At 43.5% G+C, this 22,563-nt stretch overlaps 1 protein-coding gene across 3 annotated transcripts; it reads right to left on the bottom strand.

The window, feature by feature from the left end:
• Positions 1-4: 4 nt before the first annotated feature.
• On the bottom strand, positions 5-22,254 carry LOC106587435 (dual specificity mitogen-activated protein kinase kinase 7). 3 transcript variants are annotated; one of them, XM_014175833.2, is made up of 13 exons: positions 22,160-22,254; positions 21,736-21,859; positions 20,134-20,181; positions 15,763-15,910; positions 15,490-15,556; positions 15,167-15,280; positions 12,263-12,382; positions 11,963-12,070; positions 11,567-11,746; positions 7,718-7,798; positions 6,607-6,749; positions 6,401-6,446; positions 5-6,194 (listed from the first exon to the last, which is right to left on the bottom strand). In XM_014175833.2, exons 2-13 carry the CDS (start codon positions 21,857-21,859, stop codon positions 6,054-6,056), a joined length of 1,320 nt encoding a protein of 439 aa, XP_014031308.1. In that variant the 5' UTR covers positions 22,160-22,254; the 3' UTR covers positions 5-6,053. The 3 variants fall into 3 exon arrangements, with proteins under 3 accessions (XP_014031308.1, XP_045562584.1, XP_014031313.1); XM_045706628.1 differs by lacking the exons at positions 21,736-21,859; positions 22,160-22,254 and adding an exon at positions 20,899-21,668; XM_014175838.2 differs by lacking the exons at positions 20,134-20,181; positions 22,160-22,254 and having other exon boundaries at positions 21,736-22,113.
• Positions 22,255-22,563: the final 309 nt, after the last annotated feature.

Here is a 22,563-nt window from a genome sequence, read left to right as displayed (position 1 = left end):
CCACAACTTTTTGGAAGTTTTCTTTATTTGATTTGTCTCCAAAAAAATCCTGAGGTATTCACAATATAATGGCATTTATTCTGTTTTAAATAGAGGAAATTTAAACAGAAAATGAAAGACAGCGAAAAGCAGAGGGAGACAGTAGCTGTGTAGATTGATACAACTGTCAGAACAAACCCTTTGAGTCATACATTCAAACAGCCATGGAATTGCAATGGCGATGGAAAAAGTATACAATTTCCCCCTTTAAAATCGAGCAAGTCATGCAATACTGCATTTAAAAACCCTAGGGAACAAGCTAATTATTCTTTACCAACATTTTAAAACAGGGTTTCCACCTCGCTACAGAGTACAGATTAAATACGAGCCAATCAGTCCACTTCGGAATAGAAATCTATTTTTTCAGTCAGAGTATGCATAAAACGTTGACTGCTAGTCTGTTTCAGGAGGATAATTCATTACTTGTGTAAAACCAAACCAAGTTTCAAACAATAGGAGCTAACTTAAATGGGTATTAGATTAGCTCTCTCTCTAATACCACCCATGCTGTAAATGTTAAGGTTTAAACCATAACCTCTGTTTGGCTTGACTGAGCAGGATTTCAATGAAATGAGTGCACACACTAAAGTATACAAACATGAAGACCGACATCCTACAGCTCAGCCAAGCCAGTACTAAAAAAGCATACACCATCTAGAATTTAAACCACTCCACTACAATAGCAATGTTTCCTGTGGGTTAGTGTGGTTTGATATTTGGCTTTTGTATCAACGGCAACGCCAATGACAGACGATTCTCTTTACCATGTGTGTCTTGTTTGGCTTAAAAAAAAAAACAAAAAAAACACAACCAATAAATAAATAGTGATAATACATATACATTGTTGAAATCAGTTTTCTGCCAGTCGCAGGTCTGTGATTGGTCAAACGGGACATCTGCAACCCAAAAGAGCTCCCAATGACTCCTCCCCACCCGACTCAAAAGCCGCCCAAGTGCAAACTCCACTCATGACAATTTCAGCATTAATAAGACGCTCTCTCATGGTGCCGTCTCAAATGGCACCCCATTCCTGATGTAGTGCACTACTTTTGGTGCACCATTTAGGGAATAGGGTGCCATTTCAGATGCAGTCAAATTAGTTTGACCATACAGCATCAGAGAACCACAAAAACAAAGTGGGGCTTCTTGGGTAGAGAAAAATAAAATGGCACAAAAGATTTAAACCGAAAAACAAAATTCAGTTAGGAGGATATCGGAGGACCAAAGTTTTACAGCGACACAGGGTGAAGAAGAAGCGGCTAAACGGAGCAGTGAAAGTGATCACTCCGCTTTGAGAGAAAAAGACACCTTTGACCCAGCCGTTCCGGAAGGACAGAAAGAAAACTTCTCTAACTACACTGTCACACAACTCTCCATCTCAACCGCTCTCTAGGATCAACCCGGAAATTTCTTTATTCAATTTGGTGTCATCTTTTCCCTGAATATAATACAAATATATATATTTTTTTTTAAAGGACGAAAAAGGTAATAATAATCATAGACATAACACTTCCAAGACACAGACCTTGCCCTCCATCCATCCATCCATCCTCACTCACACAGCTAATTGAACGAAAGACACACAGCACATTCAGGAAAAGAAACGGACAAAAAAAATAATTACACAAATGACAACTCATTCTCGCCATGAAACCAACTAAAAGACAATACAGGTAAAAATGTATATTGCAAATTGCAGATTGAAAACAAGTCAAGAGAACATAAAGGCAAAAGTGTGTATTTTCCTAAGTATACAATTCAAAATTTTGCAAAAGAATATATAATATGTAAAAATTATAAATAGAGTTGTGCCCCCCCGTCCATAATCTAAAATCAATAGCAGTTACATCAGTGACAATAACATGCAATTGATATACTTACAGCATTGGACTAGCAACTCCCAAACTACAAATCCCATTTAACCCACCCCAAAAACTACAACCCAAGGGCCCCACCCCAACACAATCTTTAAATAGTCAGCTCATTCAAAAACACGTCTCTTGCTTAACTCATTCTCCCTCTGGACTAGCTGAAGGCATGAATTCAACCATACTAGGGAGAAGATCTCATATTTTCACCCAACTCCAGTTTCATCACCATATGTTTATATACAGGAGGACTTCCTAACGTACAGCAAGCTGACTGATTTGAATGACTGCATAGTGAAAATGATATTTGGTTTTACTTACAGATGGGGCGATGACACACCCTCCCACCGCACCCCCAAGGTACAGCGCAGCAGCAGACTATGTGAATCCAAAATGGCACCCTATTCACTACATTGTGCACTACTTTTGACCGGGGTCTTATGAGCCCTGGTGATAAAGTAGTGCACTACATAGGGTGTGATTTCAGAGGCACCCTACCAGAGTACATCTTTAACAGCGCTGGCTTTGCCACTGCCTGCTAAGAACACAAAGCCACTAAACAGCAGCCAACCAGCACCACTGTGGACATATTGTCTATAGCCTACATTTGGAGTGTGTGTGGCACGCCACCGCTGTCCTTGGCAATGGGTTAGGATTAGTATTCAAACTTAAAAAAAAAAATGTATTATACATTTTACAAACACACACTAAAACACCCAAGTCATTCAGGTTTTGCACCAGGGGCCAAAAAAGTTCTTGCCGTTTGTAGAAAGGTGAAGAGTGGCACAGTCACCTGTCAGGTGTTTTCCAACCACGTGTGAGTGCTTGTAAAAAGACATCAGCAAAACAAGAGAAAGTTGACAGTGGGAGACTGGGTCTGACACAGCACTGGACAGCCAAGACTGGGGGAATAGGGTGCACTTTGAGTAGAGTGCACTTTGAAGTGATTTTGGAGAACCCAAGGGGTAGAGAGCGTGTAAATTACAAGGGATAATACTAATAAAAGTACATAAAGTCAGTATTTTAAAACTTTGTTTTAGCAAGTGGACCAGGCAGCGTAGATTGTATAATAATGTGTCTGTCATTACTACCTGATTGCCTATAGGAGAACCAAAACCAAAGAGCAATGGTTCAAAGTTGGTACATGATGATTTGCGGAGGGGCAACAAGAAACAGGACGTTGCAGCCTGAAACATAACGCAAAGAACCAACACTGTTCTCTATTCCACAACGATAAGAGAACCATGTATATTCTACCTGCAACACAGCCAATCTCCTGAACTCTCCCAAGACCTGGTGATGGTGAGCAGTGGCTTATTACAGTACCAGTTTACACAGTAAAAAGGTCTGTCTGGCTGAGATGTCTGTCTGGCTGTGTGGGTGTGATTGCTGTGCCCAGGCTTTGTCAGAGTACAAGTCTCTCCCTGTATTCTACACACACGGGCATTGCTACCTCTAAAGCACCCCCTCCCCCACACTAGCTACAGAAAAACTCTGAATATATCGTAGTCATAGTAATCAATTAGAATATCAATAACAATAATAACTTGTTTTCGTTGATGACACCTTTGGTGTGTAATGTCAAGGTCGAGCTTGCAGGAGGCCCACGGACGGACAGACGGACAGGTAGACAGACCATTCTAAAATCAGGGTGACCCTGGACTACAATGTCTAAGGTCAGGGAGCAAAAGGTCAAGGTTCACAGGTCAGGACGGACAGACGGACACTCCTTCACTAATAACTAGACTTTGTGGTGCTGTAGTGCGATATGTGACTACAACATGCTATTACACTGTTAGATACATGTGAGGTGTACATTTGCGTGGATTAGTTTAGTGACGTTAACCTATGCTACTCATCTATGGGTTTAGCGCTCTGTCACTGTTCTCTCACACCCTTCACCATCAGACTTGCTTTTCTGTATTTGGTAACTGTAAAGACATTGCATTACTTCACTTATTTGGTTTAAAAAGATAAAAGTATTTGTCCTTTGGGGGACAATTATCGACAGCAGAGTCTAAAGCAAAAATTTAGCAGCAGTAGTAGCAACGTAATAAATAATTAAATATTTTTTGAAAGATACAATAATGAATAGAACAGCAAACAATCAAAACACAAATCCTAATTCACTCTAAAAATCATAATTGGTATATTGGTGCAACACCATTGAAAGCTTTTACAATGTCCAGATAGCTTTACAATGTCCAACATCTGATCCATAGCCTGGCTGCCTATGGCTGAATTCAGGGCTCCAAACTCTCTCTCCTCCTCACATCTCTCCGTTATCAAAACACTCACCGCTCTGCTGTCACTCACTCTTCCCTCACTAGCTCTAGATGGCCCTTACCTTACTGTCACGTACCTCTCTTGACCTTCTTTCTCACTTTCTTATCCTTCTCTTCCTCTGCTCCTTTTCGCCTCATCCTTTCATCCCAAATACTTTTTTTTTTTTTTTATCCAACTCTTTCCTCGTCTTGCTTCTCCCTAGCTCTTCCTCTGCCCATATTCATAGTCGACGTTTCCGGTTCCCTCTCTCCATTTCTCTGACATACCGTTGATCTCCCTCTCCTATCGTGTCTGTGTCTAGCAGTGATTTGGCTTGGTTGTTTGGGAAGTCTAGCCTGATCCCAGATCTGTCAGTGCCGTCTTACAAACTCCTAATGCTCAGGCTAGGAAAGGGGGGGGGGGGGGGTAGTAGTCTTCTCTACCTGGCTTTGGCTCTGCAGGAGGAGAGGCAGCAGTCAGGAGCAACGAGAGGGCCTTGTGTGACACCCTCCACCAACAACTACCACCTTTGGTTTGACAAAACTGTGGAGCCTCTAAAAGATGGAACAGCAGAAAGAATGAAATAAAGAAGAGGGTGAGTGGCTGAGTGCCATTGAGAAAGAGCAGAAGGAGGGAGGGTTGAAATGCTCCACAGCCAAAAATATCTAATTGTATTATTTGTAAAGGGCAAGCTGCTGTCTCTTGCCACAAATAACTCACACCTCCGTTCTCCTCCAAACTGTTTTCTTTTCTAACACTCCTCTTCAACAATAAGCAACACTGCTTTAAACCTCATCTACCTGGCAGTACAGTTTCCCTGGCTGAGTTTCACAGCATCTGGGGGTAAATGCAGTAAACCAAGTCCGATAAAAGGCAGACTTTTGTCCTCCTCTGTATCCCTCCCACTCATCCACCGGTTATCCAGGCCCACTCAAAACCATCCTGAACTCAAAATAAATAAATACAAAATACCTTTTCTACAGAGCTATGCATAACCCAACTTTTTTTGTGTGTTTTTCGCCGTTTTTCCAATTCAAAACTGCTAGAACATGTACTTGTTGATATTCTCTCTAAGCATTTGAATCAAAGTTAATGTTTCTGTCATCTATTGTATTTTCAAAACGATGGTTAAAAACCAGACAAACAAATACAGCGGGTCTAGTTGGTCTGTTAGAGCTACAGTGGGACAGCTATTTGCCATCCATAATAGTGAGCGCACACTTGTGTCTTAGTACACACACTCATAAAACCTGTTGAAGAGTAAGTATAGAAACAATAACACCTGGCTGAATATTGCACTGAGCCTAGCCATCACTGCGGAAGAAACTGGGCCTCTGGGCTTGCCGTAGGGACTCTTACATTGTCTTAACACTACATGATGTAGCAGAAATTAGCTCCAGTGTGTATCGACTACTCTGTTGTCAGACCCCGTAGCTATGACTAGGGCTGGAGCTGAACAAGATTATACAGGCGTGTGAGATATGACTAGTGAGTGAGTAGTATTTATGTATGCGTCTAACCACGTAAATGCATTTACAGTATCACTACTCTACGTCAGTATCAAACGGATGGAAAAGTGTGCAAGCATTGTGGATACAGAGTAACCTACAGTAAGTGTTCACGATGATAATGTACATGTGCTGATATGACTTCTGATGACGCCTAACTACAGTGTGAAGCTCTACTCTCCCTCGTGTCTGTCTGTCCTGATCCAGACTCAATCAAAATCGATCAACCAGACTCAATCAATCCACCGAGCCAGTCTGTCTGTCTAGGGATAAAGGCCTACTCCGTGTCTCCGTCCCTCTCCGGGGTCTCCCGGCTGCAGGCTAGGGCGGCTGCAGGCTCCAGTGGCTCCGGGGCGGGGCCAGTGGCCGGGGGCTACCTGCTGAAGAGCGAGTGGAGCTGGTGCTGGCTGTAACATTGGCTGCTGCGCGGAGACTCAGTGCGCTCCATCACCGCCTGGAACCAGCCCGCCACGTCCACCACCAGCACCTCATAGCGCCGAATGAAACTGTGCTCCTGGGGGAGGGGGGAGACGGTGAGAGGAAGGGCAGAAGAGAGGAGTTAGAACACTGCATCCATTCCCTTTCTCTCTAATGTACAGATTTTTTATTCTACTAAACATTTAATTCAGACAACAATCTTCCCTTTCTTGTAATCCCAAATCATGGTTTAGAGTGGTGGTGGTGAATCAGTGTGTGAACAGCTGGAGGGGAGAGACTTACGAGCAGCTTGTGGTATTTTGGCCTTTTTCTGTGATCCTTTGTGAGGCTGTGGAAAGAGGCAGTCAGTGAGGTAAAAATGAACAGACAAAAAGCGCTTGATATTACTTAGCAACTGTACTGTCAGCAGAGACTGGTTGAGAGCCGTAAGACTGCAGAAATTAACAAACTCTCTCAATGAGTCACACAGTGCGTGTGTTTTGTCTCACCAGTCTTTGACGAAGGACTGGAAGTCGAGGGAGAAGTCCATGCTGAGGGGGAGCGAGGGAGGGTCTTCCTGCAGCACTTTGGTCAGGACCTCAAAGTCGGTCTTGCAGTTCTTATAGGGGAACTGTCCTGTGGCCAGCTCCACCTGCAGGCCGATACAACACATTACAGCGTTAAGGCCAGTTTATACTTGGTCTAACGACATGTCTGTAGACAATTAGAATGCGACAAGCATCGCTGGTCAAAACGACATTTACATTTATACTCCAGTGGAACGTCTGTAGACCGTCGCTGTGACTGTCAGTTTTCTTGTTGCGACTGTCGCTATGTCCGTTGTTACCAGACAGTTCTATAATTCTCAGATACAATGACAAACTTATTTAGTCACACTGTGGCAGTAAGCTATTTTCTGTAAACTCGCCATTACTTGTGAGTTTATTTTGCTATAATAATGAATAAAAAGTAGCTAAAGTTAAGACGTTGTCAGTTATTCTCTGGTCATTATTTGAACTGGCTAACGAACCAAAACATTGTTTCGAAAATTGCTTTTAGTTGCCTGGCTTGCTAGGTTGACATTTACTGAATTCACTTTTAAAACGGATGGGTTTATCGGTGTTAAAATAGAGAACGTGCGTTTATAATTTTTCATAACTACAAGTTTGATGTCGGACAACAATAGAATGTTCATGACGTCGCTACGTAAATTTTCTACAGACATGTCGATAGACCGACCGTAAACCAGCCGTTACACTCACAACAACAGGTCACTAAGACTAAAGGTATCAAACCTCTTCACTAGTTAGAAATCAACCCTTAGTCCCTAACCTAGACACCAGTTCATGCTCCCTTGTAGATGTGAAAAGCTGGATGGGTGTAAACAATATGGCGGAAAGTCCATCTAGCCTACCAAAAGGCTTGATGGAGCAATTATCAAATTACTTACACCCATTTGATCCTTTCAGATGGATGACGGGACATTGAGAAGTGTCAAAGCGTAGAAGGTAGGTAAGGCTCTCAACTTTTAGCCAGGGCCAAATACGAAGGCACAGGACTGACCAAAAGAAGTGCACTACATAGGGAATAGGGTGTGATGTAGTGGTGTGGCTGTTTTACCAGAGAGATGCCCAGGCTCCAGACGTCTGCTCGGATGTCATAGTCAGGCTTGCTGGGATCTGGGGGGTCTATTCTCTCAGGCTGGGGACACAGAAACAGGCTTGGGTTAGGGGGAAACTGAATTTATTGTACCAATACACAGGGAAATTAAAAACATTTTACAGAGGACAGCAGCATTCAGAATTTTTACAGAGTTATGTGCAACCCCAGGTGGAAAAATAGTGGCACTTTAGCATCAAAATGGCAGCCTTCACTTCGGTAGGTTAACTTTTTATGGATAGGGGGCAGTATTTTCACGGCCGGATAAAAAACGTACCCGATTTAACCTGTTAGGGCTAGGGGGCAGTATTGACACGGCCGGATAAAAAACGTACCCGATTTAATCTGGTTACTACTCCTGCCCAGTAACTAGAATATGCATATAATTTTTGGCTTTGGATAGAAAACACCCTAAAGTTTCTAAAACTGTTTGAATGGTGTCTGTGAGTATAACAGAACTCATATGGCAGGCAAAAACCTGAGAAGATTCTGAACAGGAAGTGGCCTGTCTGACAAGTTCTTGTTCATCTTGGCTCTTTTTATTGAAGACTGAGGATCTTTGCTGTAACGTGACACTTCCTACGGCTCCCATAGGCTCTCAGAGCCCGGGAAAAAGCTGAATGATATCGAGGCAGCCCCAGGCTGAAACACATTATTTACATTTAAGTCATTTAGCAGACGCTCTTATCCAGAGCGACTTACAGATTGGTGCATTCACCTTATAATATCCAGTGGAACAACCACTTCACAATAGTGCATCTAAATCTTTTAAGGGGGTAGAAGGATTACTTTATCCTATCCCAGGTATTCCTTAAAGAGGTGGGGTTTCAGGTGTCTCCGGAAGGTGGTGATTGACTCCGCTGTCCTGGCGTCGTGAGGGAGCTTGTTCCACCATTGGGGTGCCAGAGCAGCGAACAGTTTTGACTGGGCTGAGCGGGAACTGTGCTTCCTCAGAGGTAGGGAGGCGAGCAGGCCAGAGGTGGATGAACGCAGTGCCCTTGTTTGGGTGTAGGGCCTGATCAGAGCCTGAAGGTACGGAGGTGCCGTTCCCCTCACAGCTCCGTAGGCAAGCACCATGGTCTTGTAGCGGATGCGAGCTTCAACTGGAAGCCAGTGGAGAGAGCGGAGGAGCGGGGTGACGTGAGAGAACTTGGGAAGGTTGAACACCAGACGGGCTGCGGCGTTCTGGATGAGTTGTAGGGGTTTAATGGCACAGGCAGGGAGCCCAGCCAACAGCGAGTTGCAGTAATCCAGACGGGAGATGACAAGTGCCTGGATTAGGACCTGCGCCGCTTCCTGTGTGAGGCAGGGTCGTACTCTGCGAATGTTGTAGAGCATGAACCTACAGGATCGCGTTTGGATAGTGGCCGGTCAGACTACTCTGAGACTCAGGCTCGTGCACGAGATGTTTTTATTTTCTCTCTTTGTACGTATACACGCTTTCCCGGTCGGAATATTATCGCTTTTTTTACGAGAAAAATGGAATAAAAATTGATTTTAAACAGCGGTTGACATGCTTCGAAGTACGGTAATGGAATATTTAGACATTTTTTTGTCAGAAATGCGCCGTGCCCGTCACCCTTATTTACCCTTTCGGATAGTGTCTTGAACGCACGAACAAAACGCCGCTATTTGGATATAACTATGGATTATTTGGGACCAAACCAACATTTGTTATTGAAGTAGAAGTCCTGGGAGTGCATTCTGACGAAGAACAGCAAAGGTAATAACATTTTTCTTATAGTAAATCTGACTTGGGTGAGTGCTAAACTTGCTGGGTGTCTAAATAGCTAGCCCTGTGATGCCGGGCTATCTACTTAGAATATTGCAAAATGTGCTTTCACCGAAAAGCTATTTTAAAATCGGACATAGCGAGTGCATATAGGAGTTCTGTATCTATAATTCTTAAAATAATTGTTATGTTTTTTGTGAACGTTTATCGTGAGTAATTTAGTAAATTCACCGGAAGTGTTCGGTGGGAATGCTAGTCACATGTTAGTCACCTGCTAATGTAAAAAGCTGTTTTTTGATATAAATATGAACTTGATTGAACAAGACATGCATGTATTGTATAACATAATGTCCTAGGGTTGTCATCTGATTAAGATCATCAAAGGTTAGTGCTGCATTTAGCTGTGGTTTGGGTTTATGTGACATTTTATGCTAGCTTGAAATATGGGTGTCTGATTATTTATGGCTGGGTACTCTGCTGACATAATCTAATGTTTTTTGAAATCGGACAGTGTGGTTAGATTAACGAGAGTCTTGTCTTTAAAATGGTGTAAAATAGTCATATGTTTGAGAAATTGAAGTAATAGCATTTCTAAGGTATTTCAATAACGCGCCACAGGATTCAACAAGCGTCCCACCTAGCCCAGAGAGGTTAATCTGATTATTACTCCTGCCCAGAAACTAGAATATGCATATAATTATTAGCTTTGGATAGAAAACACTCCAAAGTTTCTAAAACTGTTTGAATGGTGTCTGTGAGTATAACAGAAATCATTTGGCAGGCCAAAACCTGAGAAGATTCCAAACAGGAAGCGCCCTCTCTGACCATTTCTTGGCCTTCTTTGTTATCTCTATCCAAAACAGGGGATCTCTGCTGTAACGTGACATTTTCTAACGCTCCCATAGGCTCTCAGAAGGCGCCAGAACGTTGAATGATGACTTTGCAGGCCATGGCTGAAAAACAGTAGCGCATTTGGTAAGTGGTCGATCTGAGAACAATGAGACTGGTGTGCGCGTGCACGAGACGACTCCATGTTTACATTTTCAGGCTTTGAACGAAAACAACGACTCCCGGTCGGAATATTATCGCTTTTTTTACGCGAAAAATAGCATAAAAATTGATTTTAAACAGCGTTTGACACGCTTCGAAGTACGGTAATGGAATATTTTGAATTTTCTTTGTCACGAAACGCGCCGGGCGCGTCACCCTTCTTTACCCTTCGGATAGTGTCTTGAACGCACGAACAAAACGCCGCTATTTGGATATAACTATGGATTATTTGGAACCAAACCAACATTTGTTATTGAAGTAGAAGTCCTGGGAGTGCATTCTGACGAAGAACAGCAAAAGTAATCCAATTTTTCTTATATGAGTTTGGTGAGTACCAAACTTGGTGGGTGTCAAAATAGCTAGCCCGTGATGGCGAGCTATCTACTCAGAATATTGCAAAATGTGCTTTCACCGAAAAGCTATTTTAAAATCTGACACGGCGATTGCATAAAGGAGTTCTGTATCTATAATTCTTAAAATAATTGTTATGTTTTTTGTGAACGTTTATCGTGAACAATTTAGTAAATTCACCGGAAGTGTTCGGTGGGAATGCTAGTTCTGAACGTCACATGCTAATGTAAAAAGCTGTTTTTTGATATAAATATGAACTTGATTGAACAAAACATGCATGTATTGTATAACATAATGTCCTAGGAGTGTCATCTGATGAAGATCATCAAAGGTTAGTGCTGCATTTAGCTGTGATTTGGGTTTATGTGACATTATATGCTAGCTTGAAAAATGGGTGTCTGATTATTTCTGGCTGGGTACTCTGCTGACATAATCTAATGTTTTGCTTTCGCTGTAAAGCCTTTTTGAAAATCGGACAGTGTGGTTAGATAAAGGAGAGTCTTGTCTTTAAAATGGTGTAAAATAGTCATATGTTTGAAAAATGGAAGTTTTCGGATTTTCGAGGAATTGTATTTCGCGCCAGGATATTGGAGCAGGTGTTCCGCTAGCGGAACGTCTAGATGTAAGAGGTTAAACGTGGTAGGGTACGTGTGCGTGTGTCCACCAAGGTGACTCACAGCCATGTAGGCAGCACAGCCGGCGCTGCGGGTCTTGGCCTTGGAGTCGACGAGTCGTCCACTGATGCCAAAGTCACACAGCTTGATCTGGCCCTTGTTGTCCAGCAGGATGTTGGAGGGCTTCACGTCCCGGTGGATCACACCGTGCTTCTCCTTCAGGTACAGCAGAGCCGACACGATCTGTACACACACACACACACAGGGTAACACTACTACATTGAAGAGAAGTTGAACAAACTTTTTATGGGATAGGGTCAATTCCACTGGAACTGAACATAAAGAAACCTAATTGAAAATGAAGGGCAATTTTTTATTCTGAATTTGAGTTTCAGTTCAAAGCCTGAATTGAGGGTATGAGAGCGCAAGAGATAATAGACGAGAGTTGGAGAGACTCACTGCCACGGTCATCTTGCCCAGGATGCGTTCAGGGATGGGCCCCTGGATCCTCTTCTTGAGTTTCTCAGCACACGTCCCCATCAGCTCCATTGCGATGAACACATCCGTCTGAGGACCAATCACAGTCAGTCACATAACATTGGCATTTTAAAACAGGGAAAGTGCTACAAGAAAGAAGCTATTTCTGTCAATTTGAATAAATATGGTTTAAATGTGACATACTAAATTATCTGTGCGTGTGACACATGTTGGTAACTATAGCGTGGCAAATGAACTTATTTAACTGTGTGTGTGACTCACGTTGGTAACTATGGCGCCGTAGCACTGGATGATGTAAGGGCAGTCGTGGCTCTTCAGAACCACATCCAGATCCATCAGAATCCTCTTGTTCTCGTCCTTGTTTCCTGTCCGGCGCATTTGCTAGTGACACACACACACACACAATAAATCAGTCATCAATATTCAACGTTGATATTTTAGTTGAGGGAGGAGAACTTCAAGCAACTGGATGGCACCACTAATTTACAACTCCGCCCATCCCACACACCTGTCTAGCACTTAACCATTAGCCAATCGCATACTGCCGGTTTCCCGGACACAGATTAGGACTAATCCTACACTAAAAAGGGGATTTAAAAAGGAGATTATCCACTGAAAGTGCTTCATAGTCCAATCTGTCTCCGGGTAACCATAGTATCCTACCTCACCCCAGAGTATCAGCTGTTTCCAGCAATCTACATCCCCTGCCCCCTCCCCATGCAAACCTATTCCCTCTCATCTATATACAGTAGGTCACCAGATGGTGAAAAGTGAAACTGTATATGATTGAACGATAGAGGTAGGCCTATGTATTTTAAGAACAGAACACACTGATTATAAAGTTTATACCTGCCAGTTAAGGCTGAACAAAACATAATAGCATTCTACATCTTAAATTGCATAGCTATAATATATCATTTACAGCTCCAGTCATTATCCCTGTAGGCCATGTTGTTTGTGCTTGTAACCATGACTGTGTATACCAAGGATAAGCATTGTATGCAACCCCCCATAGACTAGTAGTGACTGACTTCCTAATAGTTAAACAGTTAAGATAAATGGTGGGGGGGGGGTTAACAATGCTTAATTGTAGCAGTGACGATACAGTATAATTACTATCATTGTGTGAGGATAAACAATGGAAGGCAAAGCCCAGAGAGAAACCAATAGAAAAAAGAACAGCGATACTGAACTGACAAACAGCCCAGGGCTGCCTTCAACAGTTATATCCTCTGGCCAAATCGGCTGCTATGGAATTATGTGTTCTGCCACAGTAGGAAAAACCAATGCTATGGCCTTAACCCAAATAGCGGCAGTAGAACATCCACACAGCACTTGCATAACGGAATAGGCCTAATGTTTCGAGCTGCTGGAAGGCGATTAAGGTTCCCACTGCTCAGCAAGAATAGGAGCAAGGCTAGTTTCATGCCATTAGGCTGTTGAACAGTGGGACATAAGACAGATGCAGGCCCAATACACGGTCAGACAGTAGGCCGCAGAGACTTTGAATACGTTAAAATGTAAGTGTGTACTTGTGGACTAACTTTGCAGTTTTCCGTACTGCATGTAATATGTTGTGTTTGTATGCTGTCTAGGGATGCACAATATAAGCATATCGGAATCGGACAATATTCGCTAAAAATGCCAACATTGGCATCGGCCCGATGTCTAGTTTAACGCCGATGTCTAAGCTGACGTGCATACCTATATAACGTAGGTAGATGACGTAATGATGCCACGAAAAATACAGCGCTACACAGAACAAAAGCAGAAAAATACTAAGCGCACACTTCCAACAACTAAACAAGTTCAAGTCGAGCAGTCACTTGAAAGAGTAAGAACATTTCAGCGAGACAACTCGAAGGCGAAATCCATTAACGCCAAGAAAATGGAATTCATTGCCCTCGACAATCAACCGTTCTCTGTCGTGGATGTTGGCTTTCGCTGACTGGTCAATCACCTCGAGCCCCAGTACACACTACCAAGTAGGTGCTATTTTTCCAGATGTTGCCCTACCGGAGATACACAGTATTGTTGAAACGCACATCTCTGAGCAACTTGCTATGGGCGTCACTGCTATTAGCTTCACGACTGACATTTGGACCAGCGATGTCAACCCCATGAGCATGCTGAGTTTGACAGCACAGTGGGTCGACGAGGATTTCCTACTGAGGAAAGTCGTATTGCATGCTCAAGAATGTGCTGGTTCTCATACCGCTGCTGCCATTTCAATGGCATTTGAGAACATGTTTGAAACTTGGATACATGAACACACTCCTAGCTCCATTCGAACAACTGACTGGAGAAATTAGCTCATCAACTGTGTCTGCAGCAGACGTGATACCCTCTGTCATGGCATTGAAACACCTGCTCAACAAAACTGCCAACACAGACCGTCGGGTTAAAATGTGCAAAAGTACTCTACAAGAGGCTGTGAACAAGCGATTCCGTGGCATTCTCTCTGCGCTTCCATGTTCTATGCTAGGTACAAGGACCGCTACTTCGATGCAGACAAGAAAACAGGGTTTACGTGAAATGTTACAGACACAGCTGGACAAGATGGAAACGGACAGTGCGCACCGAGGAAGAGAGGCCACGGACAGAGAGAGCTGAAACGTCACTGCTTGACATGTATGATGAAATCCTGGTTGAGACTGAACAAATGAACAACAAAACAGCACGTAAGTAAAAGAAACAGGTTTTGATTAGGTTTTACTGGTAATGGGGACATACGTAAATGCCAACGAAATTACTTTTTGGTTAGTGTGTGTGTGTTTCAACTATTTAAAATGTACTAGAACGCTTAAAAGGCTGCTAAAATTGTAAATATCGATTGTTTTTTTTGGCAAGGAAAATATCGGAATCGGACAAATGTCATGTCGGTGTATCCCTAATGCTGACACCATGAAATGAATTTCCATCTAAATGGACAATAAAGTATATTGTATCGTAAGTGTCAAACTGCAACAAGACAATGCATCCAGGACAACAGAATCAGAGCGGAGGCCGGATGGACAGACTTCTCATCCTCAAGACATGAAAGTGAAGTGACCCCCTGCCAGACAATGTAACGCGCTTCCAGACTGCCTGTTTAAAATGCAATCCAGTACTATTATATATTGTCTTAATGCCAACAAGCTGTGGTTGGAGGTAGACAAGGCTTACTTTGACGGCGATGACGTGGCCCGTCTTCTTGAAGCGCACTTTGAACACCTGACCGCACGTGCCGCTGCCGATCTCCCCCTCGCTGATCAGGTCACTGACCTCAGCCGGGTACCGCTGAGGAGGGGAACAGGTCACGAGTCTCAACATGTCAATGACAAACATACATGTCATATGTAGCATGATGTACTACAGTACCTATAATGCTCTGTGTATTCTATCCGGTTATAAATGGTGTACCGTCTCCTTGTCAATACAGCACATTATTTTTAATGAGTAGAGAGAAATTTCAAAAATAATATTAACTTCAGGCTATTGTCTCTTACCTGGCCGTCGATCTTCAGGTAGCCTGTCTGTTTCATGATCTCCTGCAGCTTCTGGTCTATCTCCGCACTAAGGGGACACGGCAGACGCACAAAAAGGTTAGGTGTGTCATTTGACGCATGTGTGTGAATGGAAGCAGGTCTATTTTTCTTTACTTTCTGTATCCCTTTCCAGAACATGAATGCTCCGTGTGCATGTGTATACATTTGTGTGCGTATCTGCATCATGCACGCGAGTGTGTGTGTGTACGCTCCGTGCATGCGTGTTTGTCTTACTTCTCCACGCTTTTCACCAGGCTGTACTGTGGCGTGGGCAAGTTGAGCATGTGTCGCGGGCGGCTGGGGTAGGAATGGTGCTGGGGTGAGCTCTCAGAAGACGAGGAGCGACTCCCCCCTCCGTCGTTAGCCAGGGGAAGCTGAAGAGCTGGGGGGGAGGAGAGGAGGATTATAAAGAAGGGAAGGTAAAAGAGGAAGACTGAGGCTATCCTTTATTAGCCTGGGTGCCAGTCTGTTTTAGCCTGTTTCTGCTTTAGGAAACTTGTCGTTGTCAGAAACAGATTGGCACCCAGGCTAGTGTTACTGTAATCAATTAATTCCACTCTCCTTTCCTCATCTCTCTTCTTAATGATCATTGAGCTTACAGGATTGAAGAGGGCAGCGTTGGCTTCAATCTAGCTCTTTGACCAAACAGTGACACAGAGAGAGAGAGAGACCTAAGGAAAGGAAGCCAAATAGCATTGGCGCACTGGGATTCTGCTAACTCCCTGTCACTGACGGGCTATTCAAAACACCCTGACAGTTAGAGGTCTACAGTGCCTTCAGAAAGTACTCAGACCCCTTGACTTTTTCCCACTTTGTTACAGCCTTATTCTAAAATGGATTAAATTTAAAACAATTTTCCTTAATCTACACACTATACCCCAAAATGACAAAGCGAAAACAGGTTTAGACATTTTTACTCATAAAATACCTTATTTACATAAGTATTCAGACCCTTTGCTATGAGACTCAAAATTGAGCTCAGGTGCATCCTGTTCCATTGATCATCCTTGAGATGTTCCTACAACTTGATTGGAGTCCACCTGTGGTAAATTCAATTGATTGGACATTATTTGGAAAGGCACACACCTTTCTATATAAGGTCCCACAGTAGACAGTGCATGTCAGAGGAAAAGCCAAGCCATGAGGTCGAAGGAATTGTCCTTAGAGCTCAGAGACAGGCTTGTGTCGAGGCACAGATCTGGGGAAGGGTACCAAAAAATGTCTGCAACATTGAAGGTCCCCAAGAATACAGTGGACTCCATCATTCTTAAATGGAAGAAGTTAGGAACCACCAAGACTCCTCCTAGAGCTGGCCGCCCGGGCCAAACTGAGCAATCAGGCTTTGGTCAGGGAGGTGACCAAGAACCCAATGGTCACTGACACAGATCCAGAGTTCCTCTGTGGAGATCGGAGAACCTTCCAGAAAGACAACCATCTCTGCAGCACTCCACCAATCAGGCCTTTATGGTAGAGTGGCCAGACAGAAGCCAATCCTCTGTAAAAGGCACATGACAACCTGCTTGGAGTTTGCCAAAAGGCACCTAAAGGACTCTGACCATGAGAAACAAGATTCTCTGGTCTGATGAAATAGAGATTGGACTCTTTGGCCTAAATGCCAAGCGTCACATCTGAAGGAAACCTGGCACCATCCATACGGTGAAGCATGGTGGAGGCAGCATCATGCTGTGGGGATGTTTTTCAGTGGCAGGGACTGGGAGACTAGTCAGGATTGAGGGAAAGATGAACGGAGCAAAGTACAGAGAGATCCTTGATGAAAACCTGCTCTAGAGCACTCAGGACCTCAGACTGGAGCGAAGGTTCACCTTCGAACAGGACAACGACCCTTAGCACACAGCCAAGACAATGCAGGAGTGGATTTGAGACAAGTCTCAATGTCTTTGAGTGGCCCAGCCAGAGCCCAGATTTGAACCCGATCAAACATCTCTGGAGAGACCTGAAAATAGCTGTGTAGCGATGCTCCCCATCCAACCTGACAGAGCTTGAGAAGATCTGCAGAGAAGAATGTAAGAAACTCCCCAAATACAGGTGTGCCAAGCTTGTAGTGTCATACCCAAGAAGACTCGAGGCTGTAATTGCTGCCAAAGATGCTTCAACAAAGTCCTGAGTAAATGGTCTGAATACTTGTGAAATGTGATACCTGTGAAATGTGAGAAAAAAAATTGCTTTTGCTTTGTCATTATGGGCTATTTTTATTTTATTTACCTAGGCAAGTGAGTTAAGAACAAATTCTTATTTACAATGACGGCCTAGGAACAGTGGGTTAACTGCCCTGCTCAGGGGCAGAACGACAGATTTTTACCTTGTCAGCTCGGGGATTCGATCTAGCAACCTTTCGGTTACTGGTCCAACACTAACCACTAGGCTACCTGCCGCCCCGGTATTGTGTAGATTGATTAAGAAAAACAATGTCATACATTTTAGAATAAGGCTAACGTAACAAAATGTGGGAAAAGTGAAGGGGTCTGAATACTTTCCAAACGCACCGTATAGGTTGGCTTATAAAATTCGCGGTTATTCTACTTCAAGGTCTCACCCATTGCCTCTCTGTTTGTACACATTTAGTGTGCATCCCAAACATCCCCTAGTGCACTACTTTTGATCAGAGCCCTATGGGCCCAGGTCAAAAGTAGTGCACTATAAGGGGAAATTGTTCCATCTGGGACTCCCCCATGTTTCTATTCAGACTTCGAAAGGAGTGAATGAAAGCAGTCCATGCTCAATTTGACCTTGACGGACAGACAGACAGAGCAGGCGTATAGTGCATGTAGAACGATATCAGTTCAGTCTCCAACAGAGGTCGGCTGTGAATGTCTATAGACCACAATACGAACACTTCGACAAGACATTCCACAAGTATTAGCAATAGCAAGACAACCCTTAGCCTGTACATTAGCAAAGCATAGGTAAACAACTTCAATTGAACTTGAAGGCTTGTTTAGTCGATTCATTTTTACTACATAATTTGACACAAAGGCTAAAAGTGTTATTGTTCAAGGAGACGACACTTCACAGGCATATAGACAGGATGAGCACTGGAGACCAGCTACGAGAGTAGTGTTAGCTTTGACCCACCATGCAACCACACAAACAGACCATGCGTTCAGACTGCTGCTCAGTCAGTAGCTAGCTAGCAGCACCACCAAATGGAGTGGACCCTCTGCTGCAGAACATTGGAGCTCTCTGTGACCCGCCTGAAGAGAACCCCCCCCCCCCCCCAAACCCTCAGTTGAGACTGTTCAATGTATTTTCTTTCGATTAAATCAACACATTTCATATGATATGTTTTATACACTGTGTGAAGAGCGCCCCATTCCTAATCTGTGAATGGGGTTGTTTTGCAAAGGGCACCTTTGGGGCCTTTGGTTTGTTTGAGGTTTTCAAAGCAACAAGGTAGTGTCGAGCAGTTCTTTAAAAAAAACGCCTTTTCAAGAGAAAAATGCACCAACGCCAGGCAGTAGCTTTTATCCCTGGTTCTATCACCTGCAGCCAGGACCTGCTCACTGGAGAGAATCAGTTAGTGGGGGTTAGTAGTGGACTCGGGCAATTTTTGGTTTGGCAAAAACCAGACAGTCCTCCACACAGCTGGATCCAGACAGACACACACGTCAGCCACTTAGGCACTGCTGGCAATTGACAGTGCCACTGCAAGGGGGATGCCAGGGGAGAATGCTTAGTTAGCGCACCCTGAGAAAGAGCATGGAAGAAACAGACGGACACACAACAGGACAGAGAAATTAACCTGTCACAGCCTGAACTGCAGAGCAAAGAGAATGCCAGCTTGGGCCCAGCCTGGATGAAGACATGACAGACAAACAGACTGAAGGACAAGTCTTCAGACGTGAAAGGAGGAAGAGAAGAGGTGGTCAGATTTGGTCACAGCAGCACTCCTGCAGACCAACCAGTGGTGGGATGCTGGATTAGACTGTGTAATAAAAACCGTGCAGGAAGCCACATGCACCTTTTCTCTGCATCCAGCAAAACAGGTTAATAATATCCTCACACACACGCAGACACAGGCATACCCTGCCACTGGCACTCACACATGGAGAAGAAGGGATGGAAAGATGGAGGGAGAATGAGATTAGAGTGGAGGTGAGACTGCGACCAACTGGGGATACAGTGCCACTTGAAAATAAAAAATGCCTCGTCAGAATAGTCTTAGAATATTTTAGGTGTGCTGTGTACAATTGTGGGCTAAACATCTGAAATTCTCAATTTTACACAACAATAGCCTTAGCCTATTACACATATTTTGTGAGAGGAGAATTCATTGGCTGTGTGTTGTGTACTGCAATTCATTTAGGCCTACATTCAACTCTATGGATAATGTATAAGCGCTGGTTAGGTATCAGTCAGGCCAGTCATTCAGGTTTGGTGAAACCATCTGAAGAATGTATGAAGTGACTAGCGTCTATACAATCTGTTCTGAGCTACTGAGGGTGAAATGTTCCCTTTCTGTTGAATAGGAGGAGTGACATGGAGATGGGGAGAGAAAGGAGAGGGATAAAGAATGGATTGTGAGAAAGAGAGGGAAGGATGGAGGGTGCAGTGGCAGAGAGAGAGAGAGCGATGATTGAATGATACCTGCACGTTGGGAAGGAGCTGGAGCAGGACTGAGCTGGATCACGATGACTGGACAGTGGAGAGAAAATACACACGTGCACATTACTGCACTGTTCAATGCCAGGTACTCACTCACACACACCCAGTCTAACACCCACAGAGACTCACCAATAAACTACCACACACACACACACACACACACCAATGAACTACAACCCCATATTAACACACACACACAAAACAAAATGAAGGAAGGTTCAATCAAACAAGAGCACCTCAGACCAGTTGATATGCTGTGTGTGCGATAAAAAAAGAAGAAAAAAACTAGCACTTAAAATGCTGATCTCCTCAAAGATAAGAGAGAGTTGCATTACCACACCATCTTTGCTTTCCCATGCCTTTAGCTTTCCAGTGAGGCTGGGAGAGAAAACGCATCAAGAAGAAATGCATTTAATACCTTGATATAAAAGTATAGAAATTGAACTCAGGGCGACACCACCACTATCAGCATAGGGTTGAGTACCCATATCACCACATTGCACTGAATGTGGCTGGCATTGCATGGTGCAAGACGAAATTCACCCATAAGCATTGGGCAGGAGCCAAGCCTGTTTGAAATGTTTGACCTTCATATCGGCTGTAAGCTGATCCTAAATCGGGGCTGTTGGGATAAATCCCACATGGTGCATTTTGGTGGCTTGGCTGGCAAAGTCTCTAGCTAGCCAGCTATATTTTGCCCACACATTCTGCCAGATGTGTTCGTCTACATTATGACCAAAACATTACCTGCCAAAGATGTTCAAGACTGCCGAAATAAAGAAATATCCATCATGCCCAAAATATGAGAAAAGCATTAATGCAAAACAAATCACGAGCTTATCAGACATATGGAATTGGTTTAGAAAATGAAAACACCGAAAACATAAGTTGTTGTTTAGTTCTGTAGTTACTAACACCACCATATTTGTGAAATTTGTGACGTGACAAGAGCCACTTTCAGGGGTAGTTTGCTAGCTATCTTGAACGTTATAGTTGGCGAGTTTGTTCACGCAACTAACTGGCAAGCTGCGTTAGCTCAAAAAGCTAACGTTAGCTTAGCTGGCTACTAACAACATTGACTCGGTCAAAATCATATTTGAAGTTTCGCTAGAAATGTATACACACACAAGCCATGTCTGGTTAATGAACCATATTAGCCCAGATATACATGTCAAATACTGATAAACAGCTAATTTTCCGAAATTAACAACAAATTGACTGACGGATGGATGATGGGGCCTACTAGAGCTAACTTAGCTTGTTGCTAGCCAACAGTTGCCAGGACAGAACCAAAACACAGTTCGGGATTTAAATTGAGTTTCTGTTACAACGTTGCACTGATACCAAATTCTGGTTTACATAGTTTCAAAATGTTTATGTGATATGTTATATACATGGAAAAGGCATGACACCTCTGGGCAGGGCAACGTCCCGAGTTTGGGTATTTGTTTATCTATTTAGCCTGTTAGCTAACAGTAGCAACATATCCCTATTACACCCACTCTCTCGTGCCCTCACTCTGCCTCTCCTTTCGCTTATTTTCCCTGTCCTCTCTCCGTTACCGACTCCCCAACGGATACTCACTTGGCCTCGGACGTGACCGTTGTGGACTCATGTCGATATTGAGGTCAATTCTTCTACGAGCTTCTTTATTTTCTTGCTTTAGTTTCTCCTCGATTCGGGAGAGTCTCTGTTCCAGCGACGACATCTTGAAAAATTGAACACGATCAAAGATGATCTATTATAATGAGTAGATAGCAGAGTGACCGTTCTAACGGTGGAAATACATGCCCTCAATGATTGAAGGCAGGCGCGATCAGGTGGGACCATTCTAGCCAATGAGAGGGCATATGCGAGCGTGAACATGCACAACTGAGTCGTTTTTCTCAAATTTGCCAGAATGCCACGTTCATCCACTTATATTAATATATTTGTAAATCCTAAACATTACAAAACTTCTATTCGATCAAATAAGCCTAACGTAATCCAACTTCAGACACTCATTTACCTCCGTACAGAAAACGGGTTTATCTCACTCCGACAGATGAGTAAATCCTCTCGCTTCGCCTCTTCCTCTCTGGCATCACCGAGCGTAACCAGCTAGCTCAAGACTCCCTCGCTTGTGGACTATACAGGCAGGGACGGCTGATGTCCCAATGACCTCCCTGTTTGAAACATTCTCAGGTCAGACATTTCCATAGAAAATTGGCTTGCTTGTATGTTTGGAATAGCATGTTGTAAAATTTGCTGTCAACTTTGGGGCCATAGAACTCATTGACACAATGTAATGAACTAAAGTATGCATGTCAATATATCATGCAAATAAAAAAATACTATTTTTCCAAATTAGCATAGTCCTACAATTTACTAGCTCATCACACAGAGCCCATTCAAAACATAAATAAAGCTGCA

This window comes from Salmo salar, chromosome ssa02 (assembly GCF_905237065.1).
Source record: "Salmo salar chromosome ssa02, Ssal_v3.1, whole genome shotgun sequence".
NCBI classification, from domain to species: Eukaryota; Metazoa; Chordata; class Actinopteri; order Salmoniformes; family Salmonidae; genus Salmo; species Salmo salar.
Note: the sequence above shows the minus strand (reverse complement) of the source record. Positions and strands in the feature narration are given on the sequence as shown.

What these genes read in the sequence shown, in the direction of transcription:
- LOC106587435 (XM_014175833.2), bottom strand. Translation starts at nt 21,859, where the DNA reads ATGTCGTCGCTGGAACAGAGACTCTCCCGAATCGAGGAGAAACTAAAG. An exon ending in ACGGTCACGTCCGAGGCCAA is followed by an intron (nt 20,182 to 21,735) that starts GTGAGTATCCGT and finishes TCCACTGTCCAG; the next exon opens with TCATCGTGATCCAGCTCAGT. An exon ending in ACGGCGCCATAGTTACCAAC is followed by an intron (nt 12,071 to 12,262) that starts GTGAGTCACACA and finishes ATTGGTCCTCAG; the next exon opens with ACGGATGTGTTCATCGCAAT.